Raw genomic sequence first — 19,979 nt, forward strand, 5'->3', positions numbered from 1 at the left:
AGCCATTTCAAACTCAAGCTCCTCGTCTATGATTGTGTTTCCTTAGGCAGCAGCATCCTTTTTTATTACACACAAATCGGTATTTTTCAGTAAGAGCAACACTTAAAAGTCTTTAGTAGGGGTTGCAGAGTGGCTCAGGGGTATTGTACTGGCTGTGCAAGCCAGAGGATGTGGGTTCAGATCCCCAGTGCCCATGTAAAAGCTGGGTGTGGTAGCCTATACATATAACCAGAGCAATGAGGGCCTGGGAAGGGGAGTCCATAGGGCTCAGTGGCCAGAGAGTCTTGCCCAAACAAAAAGGGCCAGATTCAACAAAAGACTGTCTCAAGCAATAAAGTGGAGAGTAATAGAAGAAGAAACACAAAGCCCACCTCTGGCCTCGGTATGCACATGTATGAACATATATGCACACACTCATACCGGTACACACATACACATGTAATAATAAAATTTTAAAACTAAAATGTGTTAGTAATAATACTAAATTTGATCAGTGGGTGTGGCTTACAGTTCCTCCACTGACTATTTTAGAGTACATGAACGTATTGCTGTGTTTTACATTTATAGTAAAGAAATAAAGCCATGGCATTCATCAAGAATGTGAATCGCTGATTAGGTTACAACACATTAAAAGGCTTTGTTCTCACTTTCAGTTATTAATAAACTCAGGAGGCATGTTCTCTTCTGGGTACATTGACTTATTTTAGTTAGATCACAATATGTTTGTCACCAGGCTTTAGTGGCCTTCCAAAGAGGTATAATTGAAATACATCATTTTTTAGGGAGATTTGATTCAGCACTGGCTCTTGCTAAGGTCAAAGACTATCTAATCTTGGAAATAAATGCTTGAATAACAGATCCAACACTATAAAGTGATGGTTCTTGTCTCTTTTGTTGAAATTGACTTTTCATTTACTCCTAAGAATAATTTACATGTAAATAACCCAACTATTTTTTCCTGATTTAAAAATCCTTCAATATCAGTCAATTAAGTCCCCATATGTGTATGTACTTCCACACAAGTGCATATCTGGACTTCCTTATATTCCTTGTGCTGGACAGAACATGTCTTCATACATCAGGGTCATGTTACAGACAGTCTCCCACCTTTCCTACACCTGCTTTTGTAGAGTGCTCATCATCTCTATACATTTATTCTCTAGAAGTTGTTTGTGACTTTGTCAAAGCTCCTCACAAGAAAGGCTAGTGTGTGTGTATGTGAGAGAGAGACAGACAGACAGACAGAGACAGACACAGAGACAGATAGATACACAGAATGTGTGAGTGTGTGTGAGAGAGAGACAGAGACACACACATAGAGACAGAGAGAGATAGATACACGGAGAATGTGTGAGTGTATGTGAGAGACACCCATACAGAGAGAATAAATATGTGTGAGTGTAAGAGTGTGTGTTTTATGCATGTCTTTATTTAGGATATAAATTTTGTGTCTTTCTATACATTTTTAAAAATTTACCCAGACTTGTAGGTACTTTGCAAGCATACTTATGGGAATTTATTTATTTTGCTAATAATGGGATTTTCTATTGCTAAATTTACCATTTTTTCAGTTCAAGATAATACGATGTAATATACAGCATTATACAAAATAATTATATTTTTGTATATTCAATAATAATCAAAATAATCCAGGATTTCCACCTTTCTCTTCCTTTAGTTGCATTAGTCAGGGCCTCCAAAGTAAGGTGGACTGGTATTTGTGGTAGAGGGAAAGCCTTCCGCACTTCTGGAGGAACGCCTTCAATGTCTACTAATCTGTCTCCTTGCATTTATTTGAGGGAGATCTTTATTGTATGAAAGCTCCTTGAAATGTGGAATGGTGCTTCTGGGCTCCCTCTCTCCCCTTTAATTCTTTATAAAGTTTACCCCAGAAGAGCACCATCCTTGGATTGGTAGCACAGTCTTTTGTGGACATGGATAATTTATTTTTTAAATTTTGCTAGGTTCGACTTATTAAATATTTTTGCATGTATGGGCAGGACAGATTTGCTATAAAACACAACAATGAAAAAGACAAAGGAGTCCTTTCCTCAGGGTCCTATGGGAGGAGGGTATACATGTGGATACTTCAGTATTCTGTTGTGTCCATTCATCTTCAGGTGTATCTCTGAGCCAGTACCTTTTAAAAGAAGAATATCTTTTATTTATTCTTTGAAAATTTCATACATGCATATAATGAATCTTTATCTTATCCTCCCACCTCCAATTACTCATGGGACCACAAAGTCAGACCTTTGTATTGGTGGGCTCTCTGAGATATTCTGGGCTAGACTTCCTCCTCGGTCTTAGTGTTTCATCTTATGCTTTGACACATCAGTATATTAGAGACCATTTTGCACCCATTTACTTAGACTTGCCTAATTCTTTGAAAGGCTACATAATAATTGACCGGTGACTAGGCTACGTCTTGTCTATTTCCAACACTGAACGATGGCCATATTTCTTGACTATCTCAGGGGTCATTCATAGCAGTGGGGCTGATAGGAGTGAATATACACACTTCTCATTCTGATGAAATATGAAATTCTGCAAGCAGCACACAAGTGTCCTCATTCTCTTGCAAGCACACAAACAGGAATAGTGTCCAACTTTTGATTTTTTTTTTTTGTTTCTAAGCCCCTCCCCTCCCTTTTTTTTAAATTCACAAATGAGTTTTTTTGTATTATCATAGGAAAGGGTACATCTGGTGTCTGGTGTGGGTTTGATTGTTTTCTTCTCCCCCCCCCCCTCTCTTTTTAAAATATTGTTTGTTTTGGGCTGGAGAGATGGCTCCATCAGGAAAGTGCTTGCTTTGTAAGCATGAAGACCGAGAGGATCCCCAGAACCCATATCAAAAATTAAATTCAGGGAGGGCGTCGTGACGCACGCCTTTAATCCCCTCCACTCAGGAGGCACAGGCGGGCGGATCTCTGTGAGTTCAAGGCCAGCCTGGTCTACAGCACTAGTTCCTAGACAGCCAAGGCTGGTACACAGAGGAACCCCCTGTCTCCAAAAAAAAAAAAAAAAAAAAAAAAAAAAAAAAAATTGTTTTACTTGAGATGTGAAGCTGGGCATGGTGACACATCCCTTTAGTTTCGACACTTGGGAGGGCAAGCCTATCTCTATGACTTCAAGGTTAACTGATCCACCTACTGAGTTCCAGACCTTATCTCACACAGAAAAAAGAATCTGTGGTGTTGATATTTGTAATCCTAGTATCGGTAAGGTGAAGATGGGTGTACCAGTCTATGTGGTGGGTTCCAGGCCAGTGAAAGACTCTATTTCAAAAGAAAAGACAATTGGCAACTGGGCAACAGAGAGACTAAGCGTACATACGTGGACACGTCTTAGACGGTACCTGAGGAAATGATGCTAACCTCAGCCCCAAAAGGACCAACCAAGTTTGGGGACTGACACCCCTTAGAAGGTTGTGTAACAGGGAAGGAAGAGGCTTGGCCTCCCTTAGGTGAGCTGATAGAAATAATGGAACAGTCCCTCACTGTGTAGTTGGGAGCTACCAGCAACTAGTACCTGCTTGGCACCTGAAATGTACTGGTACAAATGGGAGAGTGGGTTCCCTGCCTTGAAGTGGGGACAGCACACACAGTCGATGGGGGATGTGGTAGTCTCCGAGGCCTAACTAACAAAGAGAAAACGTAATCATTTGTCACCACAGTGCTCATCGTTGAGCACCATTAACATCTCTGTATGGTCGTCCATTCCTCTGCAGAAGTGGCAGGGTCAGGTCCATTTCTGGTGTTCTCCCTTTAACACTTTGGCTAAAGAGGAACACTGACATCCAATCTTAGTCCTGGCTGGGGGCCTTGAGAACATTCCCCATGCTGTGCATTGGCAAGTTACACTTCTTAGGAATCTTAGCTTTTTCAAGATAAGGTATAAAGGAATGTAGGTGCTGCTCCCATTTCACAGATGACAGAGTCCAAGGTATCAGATGAACTGCCCACTGTCACGCAGCCTGAGAGCTCTTCAGATGTAGTTCTGGGGCAATTCTTATTCCTGTGCCCTGGGCAGCGCATGCTGGTGCCCAGCCTTTGACTTCTGCTACACGCACATAGCTCCTTCCAGTGTCCAGGTCCATGCGTGCTACCACAGGCTTTCTGTTGATTTGTGTGTTTGGTTCCTCCAAATAAGACCTTTGAGAAATACTGACTCCAAATCACTTGCCTACCACCAAACCCGAGACATTCTGTGTGAGCTAGAGAGTAACATGACTAAAGAGCTAGATGCCATCCCAGGAGAAGCCCCAGCTGGTCTGAAGTTTTTCGGCAGAGGTTTTGGAACTTACTGTATGTGGAATCTGTTGGGCCTCAGAAAACGCTGCTTAGGCTCTGAAAATTCTGCCTCGATTGGTTACAGGCAGACCCTCACAGCAAGAGGAGATCAGCCGGCCATCCCTGAAAAGCTCAAGCCTTGGGTGTGAGCAAGACAGACTGTGAAAAAGTCACCACTCCACCGGAGAATTACAAGATGTACCACCAGGAAGGTGAGACACTGCAGAGGTCAAAGGTAGCTGGCTTGGACAGCATTCCCTAGGCCTAGGTCTGGGCACTACCGATGACTGTTCTGGTCCAGTCATTCTCTCTCGAGGGGCAAGGAAATAGGGCCACCCACTAGATTTGGCCACTTAATGTCTCCATATGTGGCCAAATGATTCCTGGAAAACCAACTGTCCCCAGCTAAGAACTACCACTGAGCCAGCAGAAGAAACGTAGACCACCCTAAGGGAGGAAGTCCATTAGGTAGAGAACCTTCCATTACTGTCATGGTGTGCTACCCTAGGAAGTAGCCTGTTGGCTGCTTTTGTGTGGGAGTGAAGTAGAGATGGTTGCAGCCATGTTCCCTACCCAGTATTCAGTAGCAGGAGTAGAGAGATGCCACTAAAGTCGGGGGTTGAGGTGAAGACGAAAGCTCTGACCACTGGAACTGCTGGGGAGGGGGTGGCTGTATGCGGGAACACAGGCCAGCTGTGCAAAAGCATTAAGTCACTGTCTGGTGTCTTCTCAGACGACACCAACAGTGACATGACCAGTGACGACGACATGAGCCGTTGTGGGAGGGAAACCCCACCACCTCGATCATCCCATTCTTTGAGCAGTGAGTACCCCACCCCACCAGGGGCCCCATTATAAAGGGGCACAGAGGTGTCAAGGCCTCTGTGAAGGCCACAGAGGATGCCAGAGTGTTGAGCATCACTCAGAGAGCTGAGGAGAGCAGTTTCATTGAGGCATTTTTATATTGAAACAGACACCTACAACAGAATGACATGCAGGGATCTTAAAACAATGAAATATTGATACTATTTAGCATCTACTTAAGGCTGTGCTAGCAGAATTGCTCCTAGGGTAGACACGTGTTCCACTTTCTCAGGTTCTTTCCAGTGGAATGTTGTATAATTTAAAGTCAGCTAGCCTGTGCTAGACATAGAAGAAGGTCTATGGTCCGTTTCCTGGATTTGGACTTGACCACTTAGAAACTGAGAGAACAGTTGGGAGGTCTGAAGTGGAGCTAGCTTGCAGACTTAACTCCAGTCCTTGCTGTGAAGCAAGCCCCACTTGAGAAAAGTGTGTAGGAGAGCTACTGAGCCTATGAGTCTGGAACCTTCCACGTTGGAGCCATCTCCTCGAAGGAGGCATGTGTGTACACATGAAGGAAACACAAAAATGTCAAAGCACTTCTGACCACTCAAATACCTGACCTGCCTAGGTGACCGAGACCAGGAGCGCAGGGGCAGAAGCAGAGAAGTGGAGCCTCGAGACCGCTGGCCATACATCAGGAATCCCAGAAGCAGTAAGTCGTCTGCTGGCCAGAGGCTCAGGACAGAGGCTGTGGGCACAGGGGCCTCAGAGGGCCCTAGCACTCAACTTGGGTTGTATTCCTGTCACTAAAATGTCTAGTCCCAAGCTCTACTTCCTGCACTTCCTCTCACCAGAGCCGTTTCATGCTGCGTACCTATGTCAGCCTATGCTGTTGTTCACTCAGCATTTTTCCTAAGCAGATATATTTAAAAAAAAAAACAACTAGATGTTTCTATATAAAATGAAAACCTGTATTGCTACAAAAAAGAAAAAAATATAAAGTACTACAGACAGACATGATCATGAAAAGTGAACACATTTTCAGTACAGCAATGTTGTAAGGAAACCATGCCTGTTACGGTTTCAGGCAAGGGTGGGGAGACACTGCATCAAGTGCCCCGCCCCGCCAAATTAGCATGCCATGACTAAACACCATGTCGATGTATTCTTGGTATTCCTGCCACCAGAAACTATCTCTTGCTTCTCCTGGACTTGAAAGATGCTGCATTTTAGCAGCAGTGCATCCTAAAATTGTAATCAGGAAGAGATCTGCAAGTCCACCACACTTACCAATAGTTTGGGGGGTACCTTCGATGACCCTCTAGGCTTTATCTCTGCTCTCGGATGAGGGAACCCAAGAGAGTCAGTGACTGAGAGCAAGAATGCAGACACCATGCCCGGACCTACACAACTGTGGCGTGAGTCTGACTCTAAGATAGGAAGGAAGGAGGCGGCAGGGGTGCTGGGATGTTGCAAGGCCCTTACACAGAAAGCAGAGAAAACATACACATTTTTTTTGCACACACTCATATCCCAGGTGGGTTCTGAGGTTGGCAGGGATGCCTGAACCCTGCTCTGTTGGAACAGGTCTTACACCCCTCTGATGCCTCTCTTCCTTCTAGGGCTGCCTCATCGGGATCTTTCCCTCCCTGTGATGTCAAGACCACATTTTGGACTGGAAAGAGATGATGACAGACGTTCCATGGATTATGAGTCTCGATCCCAGGTATGCTCAGGTTTCCTTTCTTTCCAGAAAAAAAACCTATCTTCATTTCACACCAAAGATGCCCACCTTTTCCCTGACGATGTCTTCATCTGCCCCTAGATGCCCGCTCGTGGCTGAGAGCCCTCAGTCACTCTAAAGAGGAGGCAGGGACCATCCCAACAGGTGACCAGTGGCCAGGGTCACTGCTGCCTGTCTTTTAATTGATCTGCACAACCAGAGGAGTGCTTGCCTCCTCAGTGTGTGTGTCACGTGACAGGTTAAGCAGCAGCAGGACTCCAAACATCTTCCTGGGCCCCAGGAAGTCAGGGGCATTCAAAGTTGTGCGTCTAGAAATTGGACTGGGCAGGGAGAACACAGGCTCTGGAGCTGACGAGAATGGGGCCCCAAACCTGGCTCTGCCACCTACTGCTGTGTGAGATTGGGCTACTCGACTAAGCTGAACCTCAGTTTCCTCATCAGTGAAAATGGATGTAGGGATTGTCTCCCAGCTCCATTGTGAGGAGTCAGTGAGTCACACACCCATGTGTGCCGTGAGTTCCTAGTATATCGTCTGGCACGTGGTAGACACGTTGTGTTAGCAGTCACAGCAGTCATTGGTTCAGGGGCAGTCAGTGGTAGGGCGGTTGGCAAAGGGGGAGAGGACATGGGCCTTGAGCTGGCTCTTGACACAGGAAGAGGAGGAGGAGGAGACCCTTGGCATCAATTAGGCCTCCGAAGAGAGGGAGGAGCCAGGGCCGTCATCTCCTTTGCAATTAAGCATCTAAGCCCTGGATACATGGTCATGGCCAAGGCAGACAGGACCCTGCTCTGAGATGCTGTTGCCCGTGTGAATGTTTCACCAAAATGACAGCATGAGTCTGGACTTGGATCAAAGGAAAATGCCTTCAGGGCAGCAACACCTGACCTCTGAGGGGCTGGGAGGCATGGACCAGGCTGGAGGCCAGCTCTCCCAGCCTTTAGGGACAGTACAAGCAAAGGCTTTGTGATCAGAAGTAAGTGAAAGCCAGGCATCTGGCAACCAAAGAAGGGCTGCACTGCTGGTGTCTGATAGCTGAGCTTCGTCTAGTTTCGCTGCTTATATTCCTTTCCGTGTGCGAAGAGTTGCTAACCAAGGGCCATGTCTGCAGAACGCACAAGTCTGGATGCCGCAGATCCCCAGTGACTCAGAGTAGACACAGGGGCTAGATGGGGCAGATCACGTTTTGAGGATGTGCAAAACAGGAAGTTCTCTTCCTACCTTTTTAATCGCATGTGGATCCCTTAATAGCTCATATGTATAGCTCATGTTGTGAAAACCCCAACTGTGCCATGTTAGCATTGCCCTCAGGCTACCTCTTGCACTCAGACTTGTTTGCAGCTCATGAACATTGAGGTACCATAGTTGATGGCAAACAAAAAGCCAGCAACTACTTCAAGGCTACTTAAATTAACCTGTCTTTGTACAAAAGCACCATTTTGTTTTATTGAAGCAGTATAGTTCAGACTTTGATCTATGCAAATTAGACAGATAAGTAGATATTAAAAATAATACATCTGCCATCGCCCTTGGGCTCTGGGTGTCCCAGGGATGGTGACCCTTTTGTCTTCCACACTCCCAAACTCTTGGCTCCTTCCTTTGCCTCTGGCAGCCTCCCTATTGTGGGCTCTGGTTTCCTGTGTCATCACAGGTACATCTGTTACCCGCTTGCCCTGTCTTTCATTGTAAGTGAATTCCAATGCCCCCACCAAACCTGGGTAGCACAGAGCACTTACCTCCAAGGAACTGACCATATGGAAAGAGGAGAGAGACCCCAAAAAAGACTTTCTTCAGCTTTCTGGGGTGGTAGTTCTGTGAAGTTTGTAGTGCTTCCTGAAATTTTCTTTGTAGTGTGGTTTTGGTCCTCATTTTCAGCCCTAACCTAGAAAGACTTCCATTTCTGAAGCTCTACTTCATTTCTTTGCCCTAATTTTTGTGGTTCTCTGCTGATTAATAACTAGACATGAGCAGTTGCATAGATAAAGCTTCTTCAAGTCTGATGCTTGTTTTGTTTTCTTTTTGCTGTATTTCCCATGTCTCTGTTAAAGTCCCAGCCTCTTTCTAGTAACAGAACAATAATAAATTTAACATCAGAACACTGATTTTTTTGCATAATTTCTCTTAATATTTAAACAATAACCACATTGTGGAATCTTCACTCACAACGTTGCAATATTGCAAGTTCTCACCATTTTACTATGAAGAACCCGAGGCTCTGAAAGATTTCCATATCTAAGGTCGCACAGCTCATACATGGTGCAGTCTGCTTTTGACCCGCCAGTTCTCTCCAGCTCCAAAGCCTGTAGACTCCCACAGCACCCTCTCCATACTCCAGGATCCCCTTCTGGCCTCAGTCCATCACCCCTGACATTGCAGCTCACCAAGGCAGTGAAACTCCAGTACTGCCTTCGGGTGACAAGCAAAGGTCCTTTAGAATCCTGCAGAGAAGACTCTCCTGAGTATGACAGGCAGTTTTGTATTTCTTTTTGAGAGAAATATTTATTAAGATTAAAAAGACAGCTCTAAGCCGAGAGCTTCGGATGCATTAAGTTACTTGGAAACCACACACACTGGAAACTCTACTCTGTAGCCATGCTATGCAGTAGAGAGACAGGGAGGGAGCTTAAAACCACACAGTCTGACCAATGTCTGCTAGAGCACATTTTCTTTCTGTTCCCATGAGTGCACCATGCATGCTGATTATTTAGCCTGCATGGGCTTTCCCAACAGCCCCCTTTTTACATATTGTAATTTCACCTACCACTTCAAGGCCCCACTGGAGGCCCTTTGCAAGACCTTTGCTCACTGTTCAGGCCCACCCTGAACTGTCCCTCCAATAAACCCATGTAGCATTTATTATCTGTATCCCAATTTACTGTTTATTGTTCTCTAATTGTTTCATGAGTCTTTTCTCTCCAACCAAATTATAAGCTGCATGAGGGCAAGGAATATGTGTCATGCGTCTTTGGGATCTGCCTCAGAGTGTAGCACAAGGTAGGTACGATGTAGGCCCCTAGTAACACTTGCCTGGGATCGCTCAGAACCCCAAATACCGTGAGCACTTCCTATATAACTCCATATACGTAGCTCCCATGTCGCCAACATTATTCTCGTTTTGAGCATCCATGGGGACAGATTCCATTGAGAGGCCTATGTTTGATGTTTTAGGATGCTGAATCATACCAGAATGTTGTGGAACTCAAAGAGGACAAGAAGCCTCAGAATCCAATTCAGGACAACCTGGAGAACTACAGAAAACTGCTCTCACTGGGTAAGCACGCCCTTCCTTCGGCCACTTCCAATCCTGTGACTGGAGCCTTTTTTTACCTTTGTTTCAAGTTATTTGAGTCCATGCCTAGTATATTTGGACCTTGAGGATCACAGGAAGTCTTTGGTGACCTTGCCCATCTGTGGAGAAATGAGTTTTGAGTATTAAAGAAATCCGTCTAGCTTTGGTTGAAGAATATATTGTACAGACTGCGGCTGAGCAGGGAGATGGCTTTTGTCACAGACTTTTTCTATCCGATCCCAGGTCCCCATGTGGACTCCTTCAGGAAGCCTAAGCTAAATGGGCAGTAGGCAGTTGCTGTGACAACCCATAAATCTGGGGGATTTGTTGAAGTTAGAGACATGGAGATGTAGGGGAGGAGCATCGTAGCACGAGCCTGAAATCACAGGGCTGTGTGCCGAAGCTGAGCATCACACATTGAGGCGAGCCTTGGCTACCTACCTAATGAGACTCTCTAAGAATGGAGGCTCTCAAAAAAGTGATCCAAAGGCAGAGACTACATGAGGGTACCGAGTTCATGCGCCTATGGAGTCTTTGTGTAGTTTTCTAGGTACGAATGCACTTAAGGGAGTCAAAATGTGGATTGCACCCGATTAGAAAATGAATACAAAGAAAATGAAAGGCATTCAAAGATTTGAATATGAGACAGTTGGTCTTTCCTGTGGGTGGTTGGGGGGAAAAGATCCGTTTATGACGCCGAGTCTGCGTCTTCCACATAAATTTGAGCTGCCCTTTTGTTCTTGTAACAGGAGTACAGCTTGCCGAAGATGACCGACACTCTCACATGACACAAGGCCACTCTTCGAGGTCCAAGAGAAGTGCCTACCCAAGCACCAGCCGAGGTGAGTGACAGGCCATCCCCACATGGAGACACTTCCACATTTCACATTCGCAACCACCACAGGCAACGCACACACTGTCCTGAGCTTAGGCACAAGGGAAGAATTACATGTCGGGGTTTCTTTGCAGGTCTGAAACCCATGCCTGAAGCCAAAAAGCCGGCCCACCGACGCGGAATCTGTGAGGATGAATCTTCTCATGGAGTGATAATGGAAAAATTCATCAAGGATGTGTCACGCAAATCCGCAAGAGCGAGGGAGCTGCACGAGCGTCCTCCTCCTCCTCCTCCACCTCCGAGGTTCCCCAGGCCCAGTGACAACTGGAAGGACGGTGCGTCCAACAGAAGAGAGTCAGTGATCCAGGAGAGGGGTCTTGAGGGGAGCGCGTACAGGGGTGGCTTCCGGTTCAATGCAGACCTGATTTCCAGAAACCGAGTGCTGGAAAGGAAGCGGCGTTATCACTTTGATTCTGATGAGAGGGGTCACGAGCATAAGAGCTGTGTGAGGAAGAAGCCTTTTGAGTGTGGCAGTGAGATGAGGCAGGCTATGAGCATGGGTAACCTGAGCTGCCCTCCCGTCCCTGAGTCTCAGCCGATCGATTTTCCGGCAGATCCGTATGTGTGTGATGAGTGCGGGAGGTCGTTCAGTGTCATCTCTGAGTTTGTCGAGCACCAGATCATGCACACTAGGGAGAATCTCTATGAGTATGGAGAGTCCTTTATCCACAGTGTGGCTGTCAATGAGGTACAGAAAGGTCAGGGCGGGGGAGACGCTTTGAGTGTAAGGAGTGTGGAGAAACCTTCGGTAGGAGCGCAGCCCTGGCAGAGCATCGCCAAATCCATGCTAGGGAGTACCTTGCCGAATGCAATGACCAGGAGAACGAGGACACCATCATGCCTAGCCCGACCTTCAGCGAGCTGCAGAAGATATATGGCAAAGACAAGTTCTACGAGTGCAAGGTGTGCAAGGAGACCTTTCTGCACAGCTCGGCCCTGATTGAGCACCAGAAAACCCATGGCAGAGGCAACTCAGACGACAGAGAGAATGAGCGTGAGCGCGAACGCCAGCGCATGCGTGCGCGTGCACGGGAGCTGCGCGAACGCGAACGCGGGGAACCCTTTCTGACCTGTCCAAACTTCAATGAGTTTCGGAAGATGTACAGGAGAGACAAGATCTATGAATGCAAGGTGTGTGGGGAGAGCTTCCTTCACCTCTCGTCCCTGAGGGAGCATCAGAAAATCCACACTCGAGGAAACCCCTTCGAAAATAAGAGCAGGATGTGCCAGGAGACCTTTGTCCCAAGTCAGTCCCTCAGAAGGCGCCAGAAAACTTACAGGGAGAAGCTGTTCGACTTTAACAATGCCAGAGATGCACTGATGGAAAGCTCAGACCCCGGTGACCACCAGAAAAATCGTTCTCGAAAGAATTTCTTTGAGGGCAGGGGCTATGAGAAGCCCTTTGCCGAATCTCAGAAGAGTCATACTATAACAAGACCACCTACAAACGAAGATGACAAGCCATTCACCATCAGTGTCAACCCCAATGACAAGCCGAAGTCCCCTACCATGGAAAACGGCTCCCAGGGGAGACCCTACGAGAGGCCTGTCATTCACAGCTTGGGTCCTGCACTACCTCTGAAGAGTCGCGGCGCATTCGGGTTCCCTAAACCAAGATCAGTGACGGAGTCTAGCACCCAGACCACGGGAGGCATTCTCCCCAGAATCCTCTCCAGAGGGAGCATCTTTGAAGGAAAGGAATTCAAGAGATCCATCTTCCACAGCTTGCCTGCTCCCCGACCTCTGAAACGTCATAGGGCAAATGACCTGCTTGGATGCTACGATGAGGAGGGCGAGTCCTCCATTTACATCCCAGAGCTGAGCAATAAGCGTCGGAAGATTCCTACCGGAGAAGACACTTATGAAGGAAGCAACAGCAGCAACCACACAGATTCCATCCCCCCGGGTGTACCCCGCGCTGAGCCTCCAAGCCTTTCTGGAGAGCCCCGTGAATCTAATCAAGATGTCACATTTTCAGTGCCCAGCTCAAGTGTTCGCGAACACCAGAAGGCTCGTGCCAAAAAGAAGTACATTGAGACCAGGAGCAGTGAGGCCTCTGTAATCCACTCCCTGCCTTTTGGTGACCTGCAAGCATTCCGCCGTAGAGCGAAGTTCTTTGAGTGTCAGGAATGTGGGGAGGCCTTTGCTCATGGGTCTGACCTCATCGAGCACCAGAAGATTCACGACAGAGAAAGACCCTCTGGGAGCCGACATTTCGAGCGATCTGTCATCCGCAGCCTGGCCCCTAGCGACCCTCAGACCAGTTATGCCCAAGAACGCTTCATTCAAGAGCAAGTGCGCAAATTCAGAGAATTTGGACAACGCTCTGCTACCAGCAACAACCTCAGTGTACAGAAAACCCATACCCAAGAAAAATATGCCGAGGAGCCCCATGATAAACAAACTCATGGTCAAAAAATTCATGACAAAGAGCCCAATGGCCAAGAACCCCATGGCCAGGAGCCCCATGGTGATGAGCCCCAGGACAAGGAGCCCCTTGATCAGGAGATGCGCAACGAAGAGCCCCACGGTGATAAGCCCAATGGCCAGGAGCCCCATGGTGATGAGCCCCATGACAATGGACTCCTTGATCAGGAGATGGGCAGTGAGGAGCCCCATGGTGAGGAGCCCCATGGTGAAGAGTCCCACGGCCAGAACAAAGAAGACACTACCATTCAGGCCTCAGGTTCTGATGACCACAAGAAAGATGACGCCGGCGACATGATCTATGAATGCCAGGACTGCGGACTGGGCTTTACTGACCTCACAGACCTCACAAGCCATCAGGATGTCCACAGCAGAAAGGATCTGGTTGACAGTCGCGAATACGCACCCTCCGAAGTTCATGCCCACCCCGTCAGCGAATTTGAGAATAAATGCTCTGGAGAGAAGCTGTACGAATGTCCAAAATGCGGGGAGTCTTTTACTCACAGCTCACTGCTTCTCGAGCATCAGAGAGTCCATGAAGAAGACCAGCTGTATTCTGTAAAGGCCTGCGATGATGGTTTCATCGCTCTCCTGCCCGTCACGAGGCCAAGGAGGAATCGCGCTGCAGAGAGGAACCCCGCCGCCGTTACTGGGTCAGCCATTCGATGCCGTCAGTGCGGGCAAGGCTTCATTCACAGCTCCGCCCTCAACGAGCACATGAGGCAGCACAGAGATGACGAAATGCTGGAGCAGAATGAGTTGACGGAGGAGATTTTCATCCAAGGCCTGGCCCTCACCGAGTACCAGGGAAGCGAGACCGAAGAGAAGCTTTTTGAGTGCACGATCTGTGGGGAATGCTTCTTCACTGCCAAACAGCTCGGAGACCACCACACCAAAGTCCATAAGGACGAGCCCTATGAGTACGGGCCCTCCTACACCCACGCCTCCTTTCTCACCGAGCCCCTCAGGAAGCACATCCCACTGTACGAGTGCAAAGATTGCGGGCAGCCCTTCCTCGACGACACGGTCATCACCGAGCGCATGGTGTTCCACCCCGAGCGAGAAGGGGGATCGGACATAGTAGCCGCCACTGCCCAAGAGGTCGAAGCCAATGTCCTCATCCCACAAGAAGTCCTGAGGATCCAGGGGTCAAACGCAGAAGCGGCCGAGCCGGAAGTGGAGGCCGCCGAGCCGGAAGTGGAGGCTGCAGAGCCTGAGCTGGAGGCCGCAGAGCCCAATGGAGAGGCCGAAGGGCCAGATGGAGAAGCTGCCGAGCCCGACGGAGAGGCGGAGCAGCCCAATGCAGAGGCGGAGCAGCCCAATGGCGATGCCGATGAGCCAGATGGAGCCGGCATCGAAGACCCAGAAGAGAGGGCTGACGAGCCAGAGGAAGATGTCGAAGAGCCGGAGGGAGACGCCGACGAGCCTGACGGTGCAGACATCGAAGACCCCGAAGAGGAAGGCGAAGATGAAGAGATTGAGGTCGAAGAACCGTACTACAACTGCCACGAGTGCACAGAAACCTTCGCCTCCAGCGCGGCCTTCGGCGAGCACCTGAAAAGCCACGCCAGCGTGATCATCTTCGAGCCCGCCAACGCTCTCGGAGAGTCCCCCGGCTACCCTGAACGCGCCAGCACCAGCGCCAGCGGGGCCGAGCAGGCAGATGATGACAAGTATTTCAAGTGCGACGTGTGCGGGCAGCTCTTCCAAGACCGCCTCTCCCTCGCCAGACACCAGAATTCTCACACTGGCTGAGGAAACACAGAAGAAAACCAAACCTTCCTCCCAGAACCAGACCCTTAAAACACTCACAGCGAGAGCCTAAACCAACCCAAAATGTTAATAGAAATTCATCTTGCTTATTCTCATACCGGACTTCTCATCTCATCATCTCATCGGAGAACTCAGACTGAAAAGTAGAGATTGAGAGCAGAGACTTCTTTCAGTCTTAGCTCTTCCCTATGGGACATCAGTGTACATTCAGGAAAGATAGAGCACACATCTCATTTTTCATCTCAGTAACTAACTAGATTGAGGGAAAACCCAGTGCATATTCAAGACCACAGAGGTTGCCCCAATCGACTGTAAATGGCATCCCTTTCATACCCCATACATGATTCATGCCGTGTATATAAATGAGCAAATCACAGCGAATCATTGATACATATATTTGGATTTAGTGTGCTATATATAGAATTTACAGTTTACTATATACAGAGCTACCTAGCCTGGGGCTCTGATTTTTTTTTTTCCTGAGGAGGAAGAGAGCAACAATTTAGCATATATTTGTAAGTGTTGTCCATCCTGCGGAAGCTTTACTGTGCATCATTTGAACCCCATTAGTATCCTTCCCAGTAATGGACTATTTTGTCCCCTACCTCTTAGATAGTCCTGTGAAGGTGTGAGTGTGAAAGATCATGTGTCTTTGAATCCTGGCTGTGTGGAAAAAAAAGACATTTAACTTCCACAGCCATTTGGTGTGCACCCAACCCCCCTTGAGACTGACTGTGTAACCCTTTACAATATGTGGATTTGTCTCTGTGACCCGACCCATCACCACATTTTATAGACCTTACCGTGGTTTTCATGCAAAAACAAAAACAAAAACAAAAAAATATGTTACATTTCAGGTGTTCTTTAAGGTTTGGGTTTTTGTTTTCTAACCCGTTCATCGTGTGTTTGATTGTGAATTCCTGAGACCTGAAGCTTTGCCCTGTAAATCTTCGTGTCTTTGCCTTTAAAGAGTGGGTGACAACCGTCGCTAGATCACAGCAGTGCCTAATGAAGGTTGAGAACCACAGGAGAGGCTCTTACGTTGTAAATAAGGAAGCGGACTGGCAACCTTTCATTAACTCCGCTGTGTGCTTCCTGCCTTAAGTGACAAGTGGCAGCGTCGCTTGAGTCACCTGTGTGGTGTTGTGTGTGCTTGCCACAAGTCAGTGTGCTCCCTGGGCGCCCAGGAGCTAGTATCCTTAGACCTTTGTATCTCCAAACTTAATCCCCCTGTTCTTTATGTGTCCATCAACCCCAAGTCAAACTTGCATTTTAAAAAAGCAAAAACACACACACACAAAGCTTTCTTTATAGTTAATCCTAGCTTAACATGGACTCAGGTTCCCCAGCAGCCTTAATTTTTTTTTGTTCCCATTGTTCTTTCTCATTGAGCCCTCCTAAGTATTTCTGAGCTTTCCATAGAGTGTCATGTCTGTCTTGATGTCATTGGTTGTCCTCTTGAACACAAAATGACTTCCCAGCTTGAGATTTCCTGCGTCCTATACATGGACTGCCTGCGCTCCTTTACTTCCCCTCCCCTCGCATAATGGCTATATAAAAGACAATTTTTTGGCCTTCTGTTGGCTGGGGAAAAAAAAATTTAAAAATTTTAAAAAACTTAAAAAAAAAAAAAAGCGGATCTGTAGCTGAAAGATCGAAAGCTGTGTACAGATCTTCAGAGAAAGTGAAGTGAGATAACCTGCTGAGGAAATGGGTCTGACTCTTAGGCTCCTAGATCTGTAGAACTGGGGCTCACAGGGAGTGTGTCAAAGACTCAAGGAATGCCCAAGTCTTGTCTTCGGAGGTTGATGAGTAAAGAGCAAGAACTAGACCTGAGTGAGCCAAAGAAGGGAGTCCCAAGATAACAGCAGATCTAGGAAGGGAGTGAGACAGGCCGAAGAAAACACCATCAGCAGGGACTGGAAGGTCAGGGTGGTAAGAACAAATGGAATGAAGTGTCCTGGGTAGTTGGAAGAAAGGCTTTTATGATGGCATGGCACAGGTGAAGGCCAGCTGCATAGCGAGACCCAAGGTTGGAACTGACATCCAGGGAAATGGAGGGGTAATGACGCGTTGGGGGAAGCACCCTTGAAAGAGAAGTCAGTGTTGACGTCATCGGGGTAAATTTGGGGGTTCGTTATCGTTGACAGTGTTACCCCCCCACTAGACCCCTTTTAGAAAGCAACTTGCCAAGAAGTCTGAGTGTCCATTCTAACCGTAACTGAGTGAGTAGAAGATTAGGAATAACTGAAATGCCAGACTGTAGAAGAATAATTAAGTCAAAGTGCCCTGGATTCTTATGCAGTTGTTTAGAAGCAATCATCATGGAGAGTTGTGTAGTAGACATTCACAGAATATGGAGTGGAGAAAGCAGGACACAAAATTATATTTATACTACAATTATAACTGTTTAAAAAATGTACGCTTATAGTCAAAAGCTATTGTGTTGTTGTAGGCTTATAGTCGAGCATTATTTTCTTAAATTTCTAGAATGTTCTTTATGGTAGTGTTACTCAAAAGTTAAGGATCACATTTCCATCGTGAACATAATTGGAACTCATTATGAAACAGTTGGAAAATAGCAGAAAAGTGGAGGAAAGATAATCCATGTCCCCACCATCCAAAGATAGATATACTCTTTAATATCTTGTTTTCTTGTTGCTGTGCACAGGTTTATATATTATAACTGTGTCAAAACGTGTATTCAAGATAGTTGTTCTAGTATTCCTGTGTAATTACAGTAAAATACTTTGATCTGAAGTTTTCCCTATGCTCCTTGTAACAGTATCCTGATAATAAGGCTTAGTATGCAGTGTCACCATTATAAGCATACTATGTACCCAGTGAAAAATTGGAAAATACAGTTGAAAATTGAAAAGAAAAATCTGCCCATATTCCCCATATCCAACAACTGTTAAGATCTTCATCTGTGTTCTCCATCTTGTGTCATCGCACAAACTTGTGATTAAAACAGTGTTAAATAGATTTGCATAATGTCTAAAACAAAAACGTGGGAAACAAAAATAGTGTTGGGGGTGGGGGGGTCATGGTTAAATATTTTGTTCCAAATTTCTTGAATAATCTTTGGTGTTTGGGTAAAAAAAAAAAAAAAAATCTTTATGTATGTATTCTGTATCACAAATATAAGACATACTCAAAGAAAACTGGGAAACTGTTGTGAAGTAGAAAAAGCAATTATATTTCCAACAAGTTCCTAGTAACATCTGGATCTGCGCACCACGTATGTGATTATTAGGACATCCTCGATAAGTATGTAGTGTCATCAGATGGAAGAAGTGTGGAGAAGTGTGGAATAGCGGGGTAGCTGTGTGGGATTACAGTGAAGTGCGTTTTCTCAGTTTCTTGGAGGGGTCTTTATCATAGTGTTCTAGTAGGCTGCCCTTATTGCTTATATTTCTATTATATATGCAGTATGTGTCCATCCTAGTAGCCTCAAAGATGTGGAAATGTAGAAGAGACACTCACCCATATTCTCATCGCCCAAAGACTGTGTTTAACATCTCAATATATTTTCTTTTCTTGTTTCTGTGCACAGGCTTTTGGTTTGTTAATATGGTTGTAGTTGTTCTACCTTGTAATAGTGTCAACAATAAAAATAAAGTTAAAAATAAGATCATTCTCAGTCTCTTCTTTTTCCAGTTTATGTGTTTGGGGGTTGGTAACTTTGTGGGGACTTGTTTCTGTTGATAAAGTTAAAAATTCAAAACGTTAGTGGCCCCTTAGCCTTACAAAGTTTGGCTTACAAATCTGGCTTTTCGACAACAGCTGTGTGTATGTACATGCGCGAATGGATATTTGTGAGAGAGGATAGGCACATACACTCATGCCCCAGGGTGGGTGTGAAAGTCACACGACAGCCTCTGGGGTCAATCCCCACCTTCCCATTATTTGAGAAAAGATCTCTTTTTGTCCCTCACAATGTATCCCAGAGCAGATGGCTTGTGAGCTTCTGGGGATACTGTCCCAGCCTCCAAGATTGCTGTAAAAGTGCTGAGGTCACAGATACAGGCTCTATATACGTTCTGGAAATATAAACTCAGGTTTTAATGCTTTTGTTACAAGTGCTTTGTCTTTTTTTTTTTTTTTTTAAAGATTGTATATTTCAATAATGACTTCTCAGGGAATCTATGGATTCTACTTGGGCCCATGTGTTTAACTGCACCCCGAAGACTAAATCATATTTTGATCACAGTAAATCATAATCACCCAGTAGTGGTTTTAGATTTTATTATAATTGTAAATATATTTTGATTAGTTGATGGAGTATTTTTAATTGGAAATATGAGGTTCTAAAAACAAAGGTTCATGAATCCTTGATGTAAGAATAGTAATATTAGGGTTTAGTGCCTCAATGAGGCATTTATTCCTAACTTTTGCAGAAGATTAAAAAGTGTTTATTTCAGTTCATTATACTTTAGCCCAGGTTCACCAAAAGGAACATAACAGTTTAGCTGGTTATTCTAGCTATCATTGGAGAGGGTGTGTGTGTGTGTGTGGTACATGGAGGCCAGAGTTTAACCTTGGGGGTGCCATTCCTTGGGTACCCATCTTGTGAGGCTCCCTAATAAAGCCAGGCTGGCTGGCCAGTGGTCTCCAGGGTTCCTCCCCCACCCCACTGACCAACAATAGCAAAGTTCCGGGATTACAAGTGTGTGTCACCACACGTGGCTTTTTATATGAGCTCTGGGGATTAAACCCAGGTCCTTATATTTGAATGGAAAGTACTATTCCAACTG

General features: G+C 46.1%; 1 protein-coding gene across 1 annotated transcript; it reads left to right on the plus strand.

The window, feature by feature from the left end:
• The first annotated feature begins 4,427 nt into the window (after nt 1–4,427).
• On the plus strand, nt 4,428–18,413 carry LOC114685067 (paternally-expressed gene 3 protein-like). The gene is given in 8 exon segments (XM_028859662.2): nt 4,428–4,504; nt 5,026–5,115; nt 5,725–5,808; nt 6,719–6,822; nt 10,007–10,109; nt 10,877–10,969; nt 11,097–11,732; nt 11,735–18,413. Coding segments are annotated over 8 exon segments (4,596 nt in total). The 5' UTR covers nt 4,428–4,488; the 3' UTR covers nt 15,205–18,413.
• The last annotated feature ends 1,566 nt before the right edge of the window (nt 18,414–19,979 follow it).

This window comes from Peromyscus leucopus, chromosome 1 (genome assembly GCF_004664715.2).
Source record: "Peromyscus leucopus breed LL Stock chromosome 1, UCI_PerLeu_2.1, whole genome shotgun sequence".
Taxonomy (NCBI): Eukaryota; Metazoa; Chordata; class Mammalia; order Rodentia; family Cricetidae; genus Peromyscus; species Peromyscus leucopus.